Raw genomic sequence first — 14,411 nt, 5'->3', positions numbered from 1 at the left:
TCGTGTCCGACGTATCGGGATAAGTTAGACTACTTCTAATGGCGAAAGCTAAGGGTCCGCACACCGACAGCAGTATAACCTGTTTCCTTCCATCCTCCGTTATCTCATTGGCCTGGAAAAAGTAACACATTCTCTCCACATACTGGGACCAGTCCTCAATAGTTGGGTCGAATGCATCCAACTTCCCAAAAAGAGGCAATTTTGAAAGAGCAAAGCTTACCCTCCGAGTGCGGCAGCTGGTCTCCGCAAGGTTCTTTGTTTACCTCGTCGCCACTGTAATAATCCACAGGAGGCAGGGGTTCCGTCACTACATCAGTATGTATTTGCAATAACTTCTATACAGGAGCCGCTCCAAACAGTGCTGCTAGCATTCCAGTCAACCTAAGACTGCCTCACAAAGCCTACACAGGTGCTTATATGGGCCCCCTCAATGAGCTATCATTGAGGGAGCTCATACTCCAATTGGCCAACCAATAATGCCAATTGGAGGTCATTACAACCCGCGCGCGGGTGGATGGTGAGCGGGTGTCGGGAGGGTTGCGGAGCGATCGGTCGCGGTGTTCCTGATCTTGGGAGAAGCGCTCAACGCCTGCTATCGGAATTTAAATTGAGAATGGCGGCTGCTACCAGCTTTTAAATGAGAACGAAATGAGGCTGTGTGCAGTCTTCCGACCATAAGCGGCAGCAGAGAGCAAGTCTCCAGCTCTGCATGTAAATTTGAGGTCAAGCGCCCTGTATGCGCCAAATCGCGGAAGAGAGCTTCTTCCATTTTCTAGCGAGCAAGGCAAGACAGCTGTGAAGATGGATCGTTGCTGCAAGGAAGAGTCAGCCAGAGGCACAAATAGGCAGTGATCTCACATCAGGGGAATCCACAGCAGGGCAGAGTTCCAGGGCCACTGGTTAACAGCCCACAAAGAAGAAACTTCTCAGGAACAAATCAGCATAAAAATAGTTTCTTGATGTATGACTTTGCTAATTGTGCCAATGCAAATAAGGATGCAAAGCCCATTTGTGTTATGTACAAGGAAGTACTGGCAAATTGGAGGAGAAGTTTCAGATTTTGAAAGAGATTTATTGGGTGAAAAATTCCTTTTGAGGTTGAAACCACAGAATCAGTTGTTAACTTACAGCTGACTCCAAATGAAGACTAAGCTGCTGTATCTGACCTGTGACAGCACATTAAAAACATGCCAAAAGTCCATGAGGCTGTCAGAATTCTGGAGTAATGGGCGCAATTCTCCCATCGGGAGACTAAGTGCCGACGCCGGAGTGAAAACCGGAGTGTTTCACTCCGGCGTCAGAGGCCGTTCCCAGCCCCCTATTCTCCCGCCCCCGGGGGGCTAGGATCGGCGCCGTGTCATTTACGTGTGCCTTGCCTTGGCGCCATGTAAAAGCGGCGCCGCGTAAATGACACGGCCGGCGCCGCGTAATGACGTCATCCGCGCATGCGCAGGTTGACCGATGCCATGCGCGGTTGCAGTCCTCCCCGCGGCCGCCCCGCAGGAAGATGTCGGATGGATCTTGTGGGGCAGCAGAGGAAAGGAGGTTCTCCTTCAGAGAGGCTGCCCGCCGATCAGTGGGCACCGATCGCGGGCCACACCCCTTTTGAGACCCCCCCCCCCCCAACAGGCCACCACCACAGCGTTCCTGCGCTGTTCCCACCGGCAGCGACCAGGTGTGGACGGCGCCGGTGGGAACCTGTCGTGTTGGGCAGGCCGCTCGGCCAATTGGGCCGGAGAATCGCCGCTCGCCCGTTACAAACAGCTAGCGGCGATTCTCCGAGCGTCCAGCCGTGATTCTCGCTGCACCGGTTTGGGGGGGGGGGGGGGGGGGGGGGAGAATCGCGTCCGGGTGCCGGGGCGGGACTCGCGCGGCGCCCTGGCGATTCTCCCACCCTGCGTTGGGGGGGGGGGGAGAATTCTGCCCAGGATTTCTCAGGAATATCCATGGCTGAGTAAAACAAGCATTTGTTGCTATTTCCCTTCACGACGATCTACGTGTGTGAAGGTGGATTTTCCATTCTCACAAAGATGAATTTGACACAAAGGAACTGGCTGAACTCTGCACCTGATACAGGTTGAGCATCCCTTATCCGAAAAACAAAAAATTCCAAAATCCTCACTTTTTTCGAGTGCTGACATGACGTCACAAACAGGAAATCCCACAAGGCTCTGGGAAGCTTGCCAGACGATTCGCAGGTCCCAACGCGCTGCAGATGCGCATTATCACATTATATTCCAAAACCCAAAAAATTCCAAATCCGATACGCACTAGGCCCCAAGAATTTTGGATAAGGGGTGCTCAACCTGCATGCACAATACCCTCTCCTTCTGTGAACCTGATTGGAGTGAGATAATGAGGAGAAAGCAGGCAAAGGTTGCGAAGGTTGGTCTGTAAGCAAAAAGTGAGTCCCATGAAAAAAAAAAGTTTGAAAAACACGGTGTAAAGACAACATCAGTATTGGAACACTACCCATGTACAGTTACTGATCAATTAATCTTTCCTGCAATCAATAGTTAAGCTTACAGCAGCATTCACTCCATCTTTGCAATCATACAACAACTTATATTTATATAGTGCCTTACATAATAAAACGTCAAAGTTGCATGATGAAATGAAGACACCCTCGGGCAGCACAGCGGCGAGTGGTTAGCACTGTTTCCTCACGGCACTAAGATCCCAGGTTCGATGCCGGCTCTGGGTCACTGTCCGTGTGGAGTTTGCACGTTCTCCCCCTGTTTGCGTGGGTTTTGCCCCCACAACCCAAAGATATGCAGGGTAGGTGGATAGGCCACGCTAAATTGCCCTTTAGTTGGAAAAAATGTATTGGGTACTCTAAATTTAGCAACCCAAAGAGATATTAGTCAGATGATCAAAGGTTTAGTCAAAGAGGTAGGTTTTAAGGGGTGTGTTAAAGGAGACAAGCAAGACAGAGAGACGGAGAAGTGGATATAAGGTACCCCAGAGCTTGGGGTCCAGACAACTGGGAGTGCGGTCACCAATGATGGAGCAATTAAATTATTGCGCAAGAGGCCAGAATTAGAAGAGAGCAGGTATCATAAATTGTGGCCGTGGAGCAGATTAAGGATGGGCAAGGTCAAACAGCATTTTAAAATTAAGAAATCACTTTAATGTACGTCAGCAACCACAGAGGTGATAGGTGACTGTGACTTGGTGCGAATTACATGGACTCGTTTTGTGATGGCTCAAATATATGAGCCTCGATGCTCATTTCCAGGGCACAACATGACAACAAGGCTGTGAAAAGACTGATGTAATCTCTGACTGTTGCTAGGGAGAGGGATGTAGTCAGTAGCTAGGAAATGCAGTTTGGAGCAAAAGCAATGGCATCAGTCAAAGGCCAGCACGGTATCACAGTGGTAAGCACTGTGGCTTCACAGCACCAGGGTCCCAGGTTCGATTCCCCGCTGGGTCACTGTCTGTGCAGAGTCTACACGTTCTCCACGTATCTGCCTGGGTTTCCTCCGGGTGCTCCGGTTTCCTCCCACAGTCCAAAGTTGTGCAGGTTAGGTGGATTGGACATGCTAAATTGCCCTGGGTCCAAAGAAAAGGTTAAGAGGGGTTATTGGGTTACGGGGATAGGGTGGAAGTGAGGGCTTAAGTGGGTCACTGCAGACTCGATGGGCCGAATGGCCTCCTTCTGCACTGTATGTTCTATGTTCAGTCTTTCCAATATGTGAGGAAATCTCTGCTCCTCCAGTACCAAATGTCAGATAATTTAACAACAGTGGAACATTCAACAGAGGTGGTGAGGTAGAACAAAGAACAAAGAAATGTACAGCACAGGAACAGGCCCTTCGGCCCTCCAAGCCCGTGCCGACCATGCTGCCCGACTAAACTACAATCTTCTACACTTCCTGGGTCCGTATCCCTCTATTCATGTATTTGTCAAGATGCCACTTAAGTGTCACTATCGTCCCTGCTTCCACCACCTCCTCCGGTAGCGAGTTCCAGGCACCCACTACCCTCTGCGTAAAAAACTTGCCTCGTACATCTACTCTAAACCTTGCCCCTCTCACCTAAAACCTATGCCCCCTAGTGATTGACCCCTCTACCCCGGGGAAAAGCCTCTGACTATCCACTCTGTCTATGCCCCTCATAATTTTGTAGACCTCTATCAGGTCGCCCCTCAACCTCCTTTGTTCCAGTGAGAACAAACCGAGTTTATTCAACCGCTCCTCATAGCTGATGCCCTCCATACCAGGCAACATTCTGGTAAATCTCTTCTGCACCCTCTCTAAAGCCTCCACATCCTTCTGGTAGTGTGGCGACCAGAATTCAACACTATACTCCAAGTGTGGCCTAACTAAGGTTCTATACAACTGCAACATGACTTGCCAATTCTTATACTCAATGCCCCGGCCAATGAAGGCAAGCATGCCGTATGCCTTCTTGACTACCTTCTCCACCTGTGTTGCCCCTTTCAGTGACCTGTGGACCTGTACTCCTAGATCTCTTTGACTTTCAATACTCTTGAGGGTTCTACCATTCACTGTATATTCCCTACCTGCATTAGACCTTCCAAAATGCATTACCTCACATTTGTCCGGATTAAACTCCATCTGCCACCTCTCCGTCCAAGTCTCCAAACAATCTAAATCCTGCTGTATCCTCTGGGTTGGGTGTTATCAGTATACATGTGAAAACTAATGCCGTGCATTGTAATTATGTCACCAAGGAACAACATTTGCCTGAGAAATTTGCTAGGGGAATGGGGGTGTAGGGGCAAGAACAGATACATGGAACATCGGAGGTAATGATTCAAGAGTGGTGAGAAAAGCCATTGCAAGTGATTCTCTGGTTCTCTGGCTGTGACAATATAGATATAGGAATGGAACCAAGCGAGAGGAGTCCTACCCAGTCTCACCCAGCTCGGCAACAGTGTAAAAGGATAGCTTGATTCCAATGAAATCAAACGCTGCTGACAAGTCGAGAAGGTAGAGGGGGAGACGTTTACCATCGCCATAGTCATAAAGGACATAATTTGTGACTTTGGTAAGAGTTATTTTGGTACTGTGGCAGAGATGGAAACCCGATTAGTAGGATTCAAGCAGGGAGTTCTGGGAAATAACATATTTGGGAAACTTTGGAGAGGAAATGGATGTTGGGGATGGGTAGTAGCTTGCGAATACAGTGGAGTCAAGTGTTGGTGTTCTGAGTAAGGATTGGAGGCGGGGGGGGGGGGGGGGGGCGGTGGAGGGATAACACTGAAAGGGAGAACATTTACAATATCAGCTAACATGAAAGCTAGGGGTTGGGTCAGCAGTTTAGCAGAGAGTGGGTCTAGGGGATGGATTTCATATACAAGATGAGCTCAGGAATGGCATGAAGGGAATTAGGAGAGAAACTAGTTGAAGAAAAACTATAGCTAAAGAAAGTAATGTTAGCAGTGCAGTCCCATATTTACCTTGCTCATTTGATGTCTCTGAAATAAATTATATTAACTCATTGTGAGACTGTAGATCTCTTGTGATTTAATTTACTTTGGTCAATAATCAATAACTCTAAATGAGGTTCCGTAGCAGTCCAATATCTGCCATTTCAGGTTCAATGAGGAAGTATGAAGCACAAAACCTGCTATATCAGTTGATATGACACCAGTTATCACACTGATACAACTAGCAGGATCATTAGAGGTGGAGCGGAGTGATGTTGTACCAGTTAGGTGATCTTCTGCTGCCAAAGAAAATTAAAATGAGTTTAAAGGATATGCTTTATTTTAGTACATGCTGTAGGGGGAGGGGAGGGGTGGGGGAGAGAAGAGATGGTGGTCAAAAGATCTGATAATGAGGAAGCAAATAGAGCGTAGGAGTTAGCAGAGCAAGCAAACAAAATGCAATGTACCTATAATTGCAGTAGGTCTGAGACAATGAACCGCATCGCTCAGGTGCACCAATGCTGGATGTGGGTGAGCAAACAGCAACTTCTGATCAGTCAGATTGGCACGTCCCTTGAAGACAAAAAAATATGAACACACTTAAATGTTACTGACAAAATTATTTAAAGTCTTTCTTTCTCAATTCTAATTTTAAAAAAAATGTATTGTGAGATACTGTAATGTCTCAGGTGAGTCACCATATCATTCACATGTTCAGAAACAAGTCTACTATATTAAAAGATAACTTGCTTTACATCTTTGCTTATACGGAAGTAGATGTGTCAAATTCTGAAGTCAGTAGCATCATGGTAGGTCCCATTCATCCCAGCATCCAGTACCGCTCAAAGCATAAGAATGTGTAATTTGGGTGCATCAGTGTAGGTTTAATCAAAATTTCAGTTAGCGTTATGATGCCATTGGACTTCTTGTCCCAACTTTTCTTTGAGAAGAGGAAACCTGCACAAGTGCACAGTTGACAAGGCAAAATCCACCACTAAAGAGTGTGTTAATAGATGGGCACAATCTCTCATGCAGTCCATCCATTGGTCCCAATCTTTTTCTGAACCTAACAGATAGGGAGATTCCCATTAGGAACTGCAATGTTGTCAAAAATGGTGCTGGGGCAAAAAATAATTTACAGTACCAACAAGAAAAGGTAGGAAAGTCGACACACTCAGAAATGGCTGAAATAGTCATTTTGCGGCCCTTTCTGTTTTACTGATTTTTTTAAGCTCGCCTGTGAACTTACTGTCAACAAACAATGTCCGACACCCATTCCAACCGAGTACAACTTACAGCAAACAGTCTACAATCCAGAACAGAAGAAATGATGTGGAAGAGGGACACACTATCAATCACATATTTAATTTTTGATACAGTTACCGACTGCACTGTCAATCCTATCAACCGGAAAACATACCATGCAATGTGGGTTTCCGATGGTAGCCCAAGTCATCTAGCTAGCACCTATAAATTGGGCTGATTTTATACAATAATCTAGTTTTGAAATTCAAACAGCTTAATCACTAAAAGCTCTGTGTGAAACGAAATCTGTCTGGAAAACACAAATAGATCTGAGACACAGGGCTGATAATTACAAGTGAATAAACAGGGAAAATGTAGCCCACCTTTAATCACACACAATTGCAACCAGTAGCTGCTGACAACAGATCTGCCTTTGAATATGATCCATAAGTTTGACATCAGGATTCAAAACCAGTAGGAAAGAGGATCATAAAATATGATGCACTTGGTTTCCCACTATCTTTTTGCAAAAGAGAGTTCTGCTTTGGAGAGCCCTCATACTATCATTAAGGAATAATTTGAATCTACTTGTCTGGAGAAGCACGTGATGTGGAGTGTTTGACTGCCCGATTTTACCTTCCTTTGACTACTTGTATTGTACAACTGCAGCTTGAGAAACTTTCTTGGTTCATTTAAAGGCATCTCCACAGAGTCAGAGAATAATATAGCACAGAAAGATTCCATTAAACCCATTGTGAAAGCACAGGCTATTTGGTGGAGCTATTCAATTAGTCTCACTTGGAAGTTTTTTCTTTCAAGTATATATTCAATTCTCTTTTTGAAAGTTACCACTGAGCCTTCTTCACCACCCCTGCAGGCATTGCATTCCAGACCATAATTTGCTGCGTAAATTGTTTTTCTTTCATGTCTGGTCTGGCTGTTTTGCCAACCACCTTAATTCTGGATCCTCTGGTTACTAATCTTTCTGCCACTGCAAATACTTTCTCCTTACTTAGTCCATCAGAACCCTTCATGATTTTTAACATCTGTTTAAAGTCTTGCCTTCACCTTCTCTGCTCTAGGGAGAACAACCCCAGCTTCTCCAGTCCCTCTACGTAACATATCCCTGGTTGAGCTCTGGTAAATCTCTTCTGCATCCTCTCTATGTTCTTGACATCCTTACAGGAGTGTGGCACCCAGAAATGGACACAATACTCCACCTGAGGCTGAACTAGTGTTTTATAAAATTTTGCAACAGCAATGACTTGCCTGTCATGATATTCAAACACACACATCATGATGGACACACTAACAGGCAAATCAGAGTACACAACACCACAACCAATCACAGACAAGAACACCAACCACATAAAAAGCACGAGCACGACACCTGGAGGTCAGTAGGTCTGGGGAGAAGGAAACAAGACAGAGCTGTTGAAACACCACAAGCAGGGAGCCCCCCACGTGCAGAGTGCAAAGACCAAGTTGTAAATAGTGAGTTTAAATAAAGAAGCGTTGTACCATATGCAACTGTGTTGGCTCTTCTGTGTGTCAGAACACCCAACACCACATGGTACAGGAGTGGATCGATACCTGCCTACTAACCTGCCATTCTGGACATGGACCACACCGGCAAACCGCAGCCGATGCAAGTCACGGGGAACCTAGGCACCAACTGGAAGCTCTACAGGCAGCGATTTGACCTGTACATCCGTGCCACCGAAAAACAGAATGCCTCGGATGATTCGAAGATTGCAATGCTCCTCTTCTACGCAGGCCAGCACCCAACCGATGTCTTTAATTCACTGGTGTTCGAAGAAGGCGAAAACCAGGCCAAATATGACACAGTCATCCTCAAACTGGACCCGGCCAGCCGAAGACTATGCACATTCAACACCCCTTTTGGCAGATTCTGCTACAACCGGATGCCATTCGGCATCATTTCGGCATCTGAAGTATTCCACCGCATTATGGAGCAGATGATGGAAGGCATCGAAGGGGTACGTGTATATGTGGACGATATCATCATTTGGTCCACCACTCCGCAGGAACACATGCATCGTCTTCGACGTGTCTTCACCCGCATACGGCAAAATGGCCTGCGTCTCAACCGTGCGAAGTGTGCTTTCGGCCAGACGGAGCTGAAATTCCTCGGGGACCACATCTCAAGGTCCGGGGTCCGTCCCGATGCAGACAAGGTTAGCGCCATCACAGCCATGCCACGACCGGCTGACAAGAAGGCTGTCTTAAGATTCCTGGGCATGGTCAACTTCCTTGGAAAGTTCATTCCCAACCTGGCTTCTCATACATCAAACATGCGCCATCTCGTAAAAAAATCGACGGAATTCAACTGGCACCAATCGCATCAGCGGGAATGGGAGGAGCTCAAGCACAAACTGGTCACGGCACCAGTGCTGGCCTTCTTTGACACGACTCGCCCTACAAAGATCTCAACAGACGCCAGCCAATCTGGTATTGGAGCGGTACTCCTGCAAAAAGACAGCACGTCATCATGGGCCCCGGTTGCGTATGCCTCACGAGCCATGACCCCTACCGAACAGCGCTACGCGCAAATCGAAAAAGAATGCCTGGGCTTGTTAACTGGACTGGACAAGTTCCACGACTATGTGTATGGCCTGCCACGATTCACGGTCGAAACTGACCACCGCCCCCTGGTCAACATCATTAACAAAGACCTGAACGACATGACTCCTCGCCTCCAGCGCATCTTACTTAAACTCAGGAGGTACGATTTTGAACTGATCTACACTCCGGGGAAGGAACTCATCGTGGCGGACACTCTTTCCCGAGCAGTGAGCACACCACCAGATGCAGAGGGGTTCGTGCGTCAAATTGAGGCACACGTGACTCTGACAGCAGCAAATATGCCAGCTGATGATCCTAGTCTGGCCCACATACGCGCAGAGACGGCGACTGACCCTCTGCTGCAGCGAGTGATGTGCCACATGACGGAAGGGTGGCTAAAAGGGCAGTGCCCCCAGTTTTATAATGTGCGAGATGATCTCACCAATATAGACGGGGTCCTTATGAAATCGCATAGGATCGTTATTCCACACAGTGTGCGCCAGATGATTCTTCGTCAACTACACGAAGGCCACTTGGGCGTCGAAAAATGCAGACGAAGGGCCCGGGAGGCGGTATATTGGCCGGGTATTAATGAAGACATAGCCAACATGGTGCTCAACTGCACAACCTGTCAGAGGTTTCAGCCGGCGCAACCTCCGGAAACACTTCTACCACACGAGATGGTGACGTCCCCCTGGGCGAAGGTGGGTGTTGACCTATTTCACGCGCTCGGCAGAGATTACATTGTTATTATAGACTACTTCTCAAACTACCCGGAAGTCATGCCTCTCCATGATCTGACGTCGTCCGCAGTCATTGGGGCCTGCAAGGAAACGTTTGCTCGCCACGGCATTCCAAGGACTGTCATGTCAGACAATGGACCTTGTTTTGCCAGCCGTGAATGGTCGTCCTTTGCCGCAGCATATGGTTTCACTCATGTGACATCCAGCCCTCTGCATCCACAATCGAACGGGAAGGCTGAAAAGGGTGTCCACATCGCAAAGCGGCTCCTGTGCAAGGCGGCTGATGACGGATCGGACTTTAACCTTGCCTTGCTGGCCTATCGATCGGCCCCGTTATCCACGGGCCTCTCGCCAGCGCAGCTACTAATGGGTCGCTCCCTCAGGACGACGGTACCTTCCGTCCTGGCACCGACAACAGACCATGAGGCGGTTCTTCGGAACATGCAACTGCAGCGTGATCGCCAGAAAGGTCGGTACGACACACGAGCGACGGACCTGCCCCCCCTGTCCTCCGGAGACAAAGTACGCGTCCATCAACCGTATGGTGGCTGGTCAGCACCGGCCGAAGTCCTCCGACAAGTGGCTCCCCGCTCGTTCCTGGTTCGCATGCCGGATGGTTCCGTGCGTCGCCGCAATCGGCGCGCCCTTCGCCGACTTCCACGCTCACAGCCACACAACACGCCAGATCCTCAACAGGCTTCCGAGGATGACTTTGTGGAGCTGCCGCACATCACGCCCTTTCCATCGCCACCCATGGCCATGCCTGCACAGCAGCCGGTGGTTCTTGATCCACCCTTAAGGCGGTCAACCCGAATTCGTCGCAAACCCATTAGAATGGACTTATAATACAGTTCATATGTTTAATAAGTTGGACAATTTTACATGATAACCTGTTGTTGTTTATCGTTCCAGATGTCGTCTGACTGGACAACTGTTCAAATTTTTTTTCTTCTTCTCTCGTTCGCATTTCTGTTATGTTATGGTACAACTGGATTCATGTGACGCACTCGACATCGCCCCATGTACATAGTTCCGTCATAGACACATGCTGCACACGACACACACACACTCTTAGATGCACTCACGTCACGATCATATTTATTACCACGTAGGCACATATCTTTGTAAAAAGGGAGGATGTCATGATATTCAAACACACACATCATGATGGACACACTAACAGGCAAATCAGAGTACACAACACCACAACCAATCACAGACAAGAACACCAACCACATAAAAAGCACGAGCACGACACCTGGAGGTCAGTAGGTCTGGGGAGAAGGAAACAAGACAGAGCTGTTGAAACACCACAAGCAGGGAGCCCCCCACGTGCAGAGTGCAAAGACCAAGTTGTAAATAGTGAGTTTAAATAAAGAAGCGTTGTACCATATGCAACTGTGTTGGCTCTTCTGTGTGTCAGAACACCCAACACCACATTGCCTTTATGTAGTGCTTTAATATGGCACTTCCCAGGAGCAAATCAAACAAAACTTTGACACCGAACATCAAGATTTTTAGACTGATGATAAAAGCATGGTCAAAGAGATTTTAAGGAGCACCTAACGGAGGAAAGTGAGGTCGAGAGGCAGAGAGCTTTGGGAAAGGAATTCTAAACTTAGGGCTCTTGTCAGCTGAAGGCTGCCAATCATGAAGCAATTAAAATCATGATGCCCGAATTTAGGTTAATTTGCTTTTTTGTATTCATATTTATAAAGTTAAGGATGCCGTGTAAATTCTTTAAGGGAAAAAATAGCCTTCAATTTGTCTAGTCACTTTAAAGGTTTCTGTACACACCACAGGCTGGATTCTCTGTTTTTGGGACTATGTCCCCACGCCATTGGGAAAATTGGCGTCAAAAGGCCACGGATTCACCGACTTGCAGGTGGCTCATAGGCAGCTGTCATAGAGCTTGCAGCTCTAGCTGCCGATACGGCCCCCCGCACCTCCGGGTCAGAGGCCGTGCATGCGCACCGCGGCGGCCTCCGGTGGCCGTGCCGTGCTCCATGGCGGACTCAGCCCGCGGACCTGGACGCCCAAAATAGTGCCCCATTGGGGCGGCATGTGGCGCACTGGTTAGCACTGGGACTACGGTGCTGAGGACCCGAGTTTGAATACCAGTCCTGGGTCACTGTCTGTGTGGAGTTTGCACATTCTCTCCGTGTCTGCGTGGGTTTCACTCCCACAAACCAAAGATGTGCAGGTAAGGTGGATTAGCCACGTTAAATTGCCCCCTAATTGGAAAAGAAATTAACTGGGTACTCCAAATTTATTTAAGAAAATAAAATAAAATAGTGCCCGCATCAACCGCTCGCCCGACCCGGACCGCCCGCACACGGTGCCCCCAGTCCCGAATGAAACCCCCCACATTGCCCTCCGATCGGCCCTCCCCCAACTGTGGCGGCTCCGGGCTGAGTCTGCAGCCACCAAGCGAGGTTCCCGAATGGCATGACCGGATTAGAACCACGCCGTCAGGAATTCGGCTGGTCGGAGACGGAGAATAGCGGGGCGGGCCTCAGGCATGGCCTGAGGCGGTGCATACTCGTGGAGTACGCCGCTTTTCGGGGGGCGGCGAATAGCGGAACCGGCGCCAGTCCCGATTTCGTGCGGGAAAACAAATTCTCTGCCCTGTTGCTGAACCCGATTTTGGCGTCGGGGTGGGGAGAATCCAGCCCAACAGGTCTCAGTGACAACTCCTCTAACATTGTTCAATTTAGTTCATGTTGCGTCATCCTTCCTCCCAAAATGTATAATTTCATAATCTTTTGCATTACAATCCATCGACCATAGATCTGCCCATTTCAGCAGTCTATGTCATTCTAAAGTATGTTACTACCTTCATTATTAACTACATTTCCAAGTTTCAAATCAAGGCATTTCAAGAGCCACCGTGTCATATTGTACTCCCAGCAAAGAATTGGAAAATCACAGCAATGCAGCCTATTATTCTCCATTCATTAAAACAAATCAATGAGAAGCAATGTCCCAAATTTACTGAAATGGACTCAAATCGCCCCTTGACTATGACTGCTGCTGATCAGGAAAGCATACTGGCCTTTTCATTAGCCAGCAGATGGCACCATTTCCCAGTAAATATTCTGATTTGAAATAATGTGACAAGTCTTCAGTTTTAAGGTAGAATTATAGAATTTACAGTGGAGGCCATTCAGCCCATTGAGTCTACATCGGCCCTTGAAAGAGTACCCTACTTAAACCCACACCTCCACCCCATCCCTGTAACCCAGTACCCCACCTGACCTTTGGATACTAAGGGGCAATTTAGCGAGGCCAATCCACCTAACCTGCATATCTTTGGACTGTGTGAGGAAACCAGAGCACCCGGTGAAAATCCATGCGACACGGGGAGCAAGTGCAAACTACACACAGTCACCCGAGGCCGGAATTGAAACCAGGTCTCTAGAGCTGTGAGGCAGCAGTGCTAACCAGTGTGTCACCGTGCCGCCCCAATAAATTCTATCACCTGCCATGGATGGATTCGAACCCAGGTCCCCAGATCATTACCCTGTGCCTCTTGATTTCTAGTCCAGCGACAATACAACTATGCCACCGCCTCCCATCTCCTTTCACAAAATAGTATTTCATTTTCTCATATGGCAATGTTAAATTTGAACCATGATGTCTGCACATAACTTTTAAAGTTTTGATAAAACGTGCCTTGCAGATGAAACATTTAAAACCAGTACTTTTCAATGTATTTTTCATTCTTTTGTGAGATGCGGGTGCCTCTGGCAAGGTCAGCATTGCTGCCCATACCTAATTTCCCTTGAACTTAGTGACAACCATGCCATTTCAAGAGTGTGATGTGTTAGGCAGGTAGGTTCGATGTGGACTGCACTCAATGCAGGGAAGCTAGAAACAGACGTCTAACACTGGAGAAGAGCCAACACGGTTTTATTCAACGATAGAACTGATATACATATTCAGCTTTGGGTTGACACTATACTGAACTGACTGGAGACCTTGTAGTAGCCTGACCAGACCTACTAGCTACCACATGGTGTTTGCACTTGTTAGCTCGTGGACTCGGACTGTCTCAGTGGCTGGGTCCCGAGAGAGCGGGAAACCTAGTGCCCTCTGGCTTTATAGTGGTAGTGTCCTGTCTGGTGATTGGCTGCACTGTGTTGTGTGCTTACTGGTCATCCTGTGTGTCAATCAGATAGCGGGCGTGGAACTCTTCTCAGTGCCCATCTGTTGCGCCATAGCAGGGAGCCATCAGCCATGCGGACAAGGAACGATCTTGGGGCCACTTGTTTGATCACAATAGCTGTGGTTGACCAGCCGCCCTCAGGCAACTGGACACGAACATGATCAGTTGGGGCTAGCTCCGGTAGATCCATGGCATGAGCATCGTATGTGGCCTTCAGTTGGGCCCATGACTGCAGCCTTTTCTGTAAGACCGTGAGGTGGTCAAGGTCTGG

At 48.1% G+C, this 14,411-nt stretch overlaps 1 protein-coding gene across 4 annotated transcripts in view; it reads right to left on the bottom strand.

Annotated features, from left to right (window-relative positions):
* The window catches only part of LOC140410879 (NADP-dependent malic enzyme-like), a 955,016-nt gene that overhangs the window by 126,663 nt on the left and 813,942 nt on the right, over positions 1-14,411 (bottom strand). For all 4 annotated transcript variants that reach the window (XM_072499644.1, XM_072499640.1, XM_072499642.1 and 1 more), the window contains one exon: positions 5,866-5,971. In XM_072499644.1, the coding sequence (XP_072355745.1) occupies positions 5,866-5,971 (106 nt within the window). The remainder of the gene's footprint in view (positions 1-5,865; positions 5,972-14,411) is intronic.

Source organism: Scyliorhinus torazame, chromosome 4, assembly GCF_047496885.1.
Source record: "Scyliorhinus torazame isolate Kashiwa2021f chromosome 4, sScyTor2.1, whole genome shotgun sequence".
Lineage (NCBI taxonomy): Eukaryota > Metazoa > Chordata > Chondrichthyes > Carcharhiniformes > Scyliorhinidae > Scyliorhinus > Scyliorhinus torazame.
The sequence above is the reverse complement of the archived record's forward strand: the minus strand, read 5'-3'. Positions and strand labels throughout refer to the sequence as shown.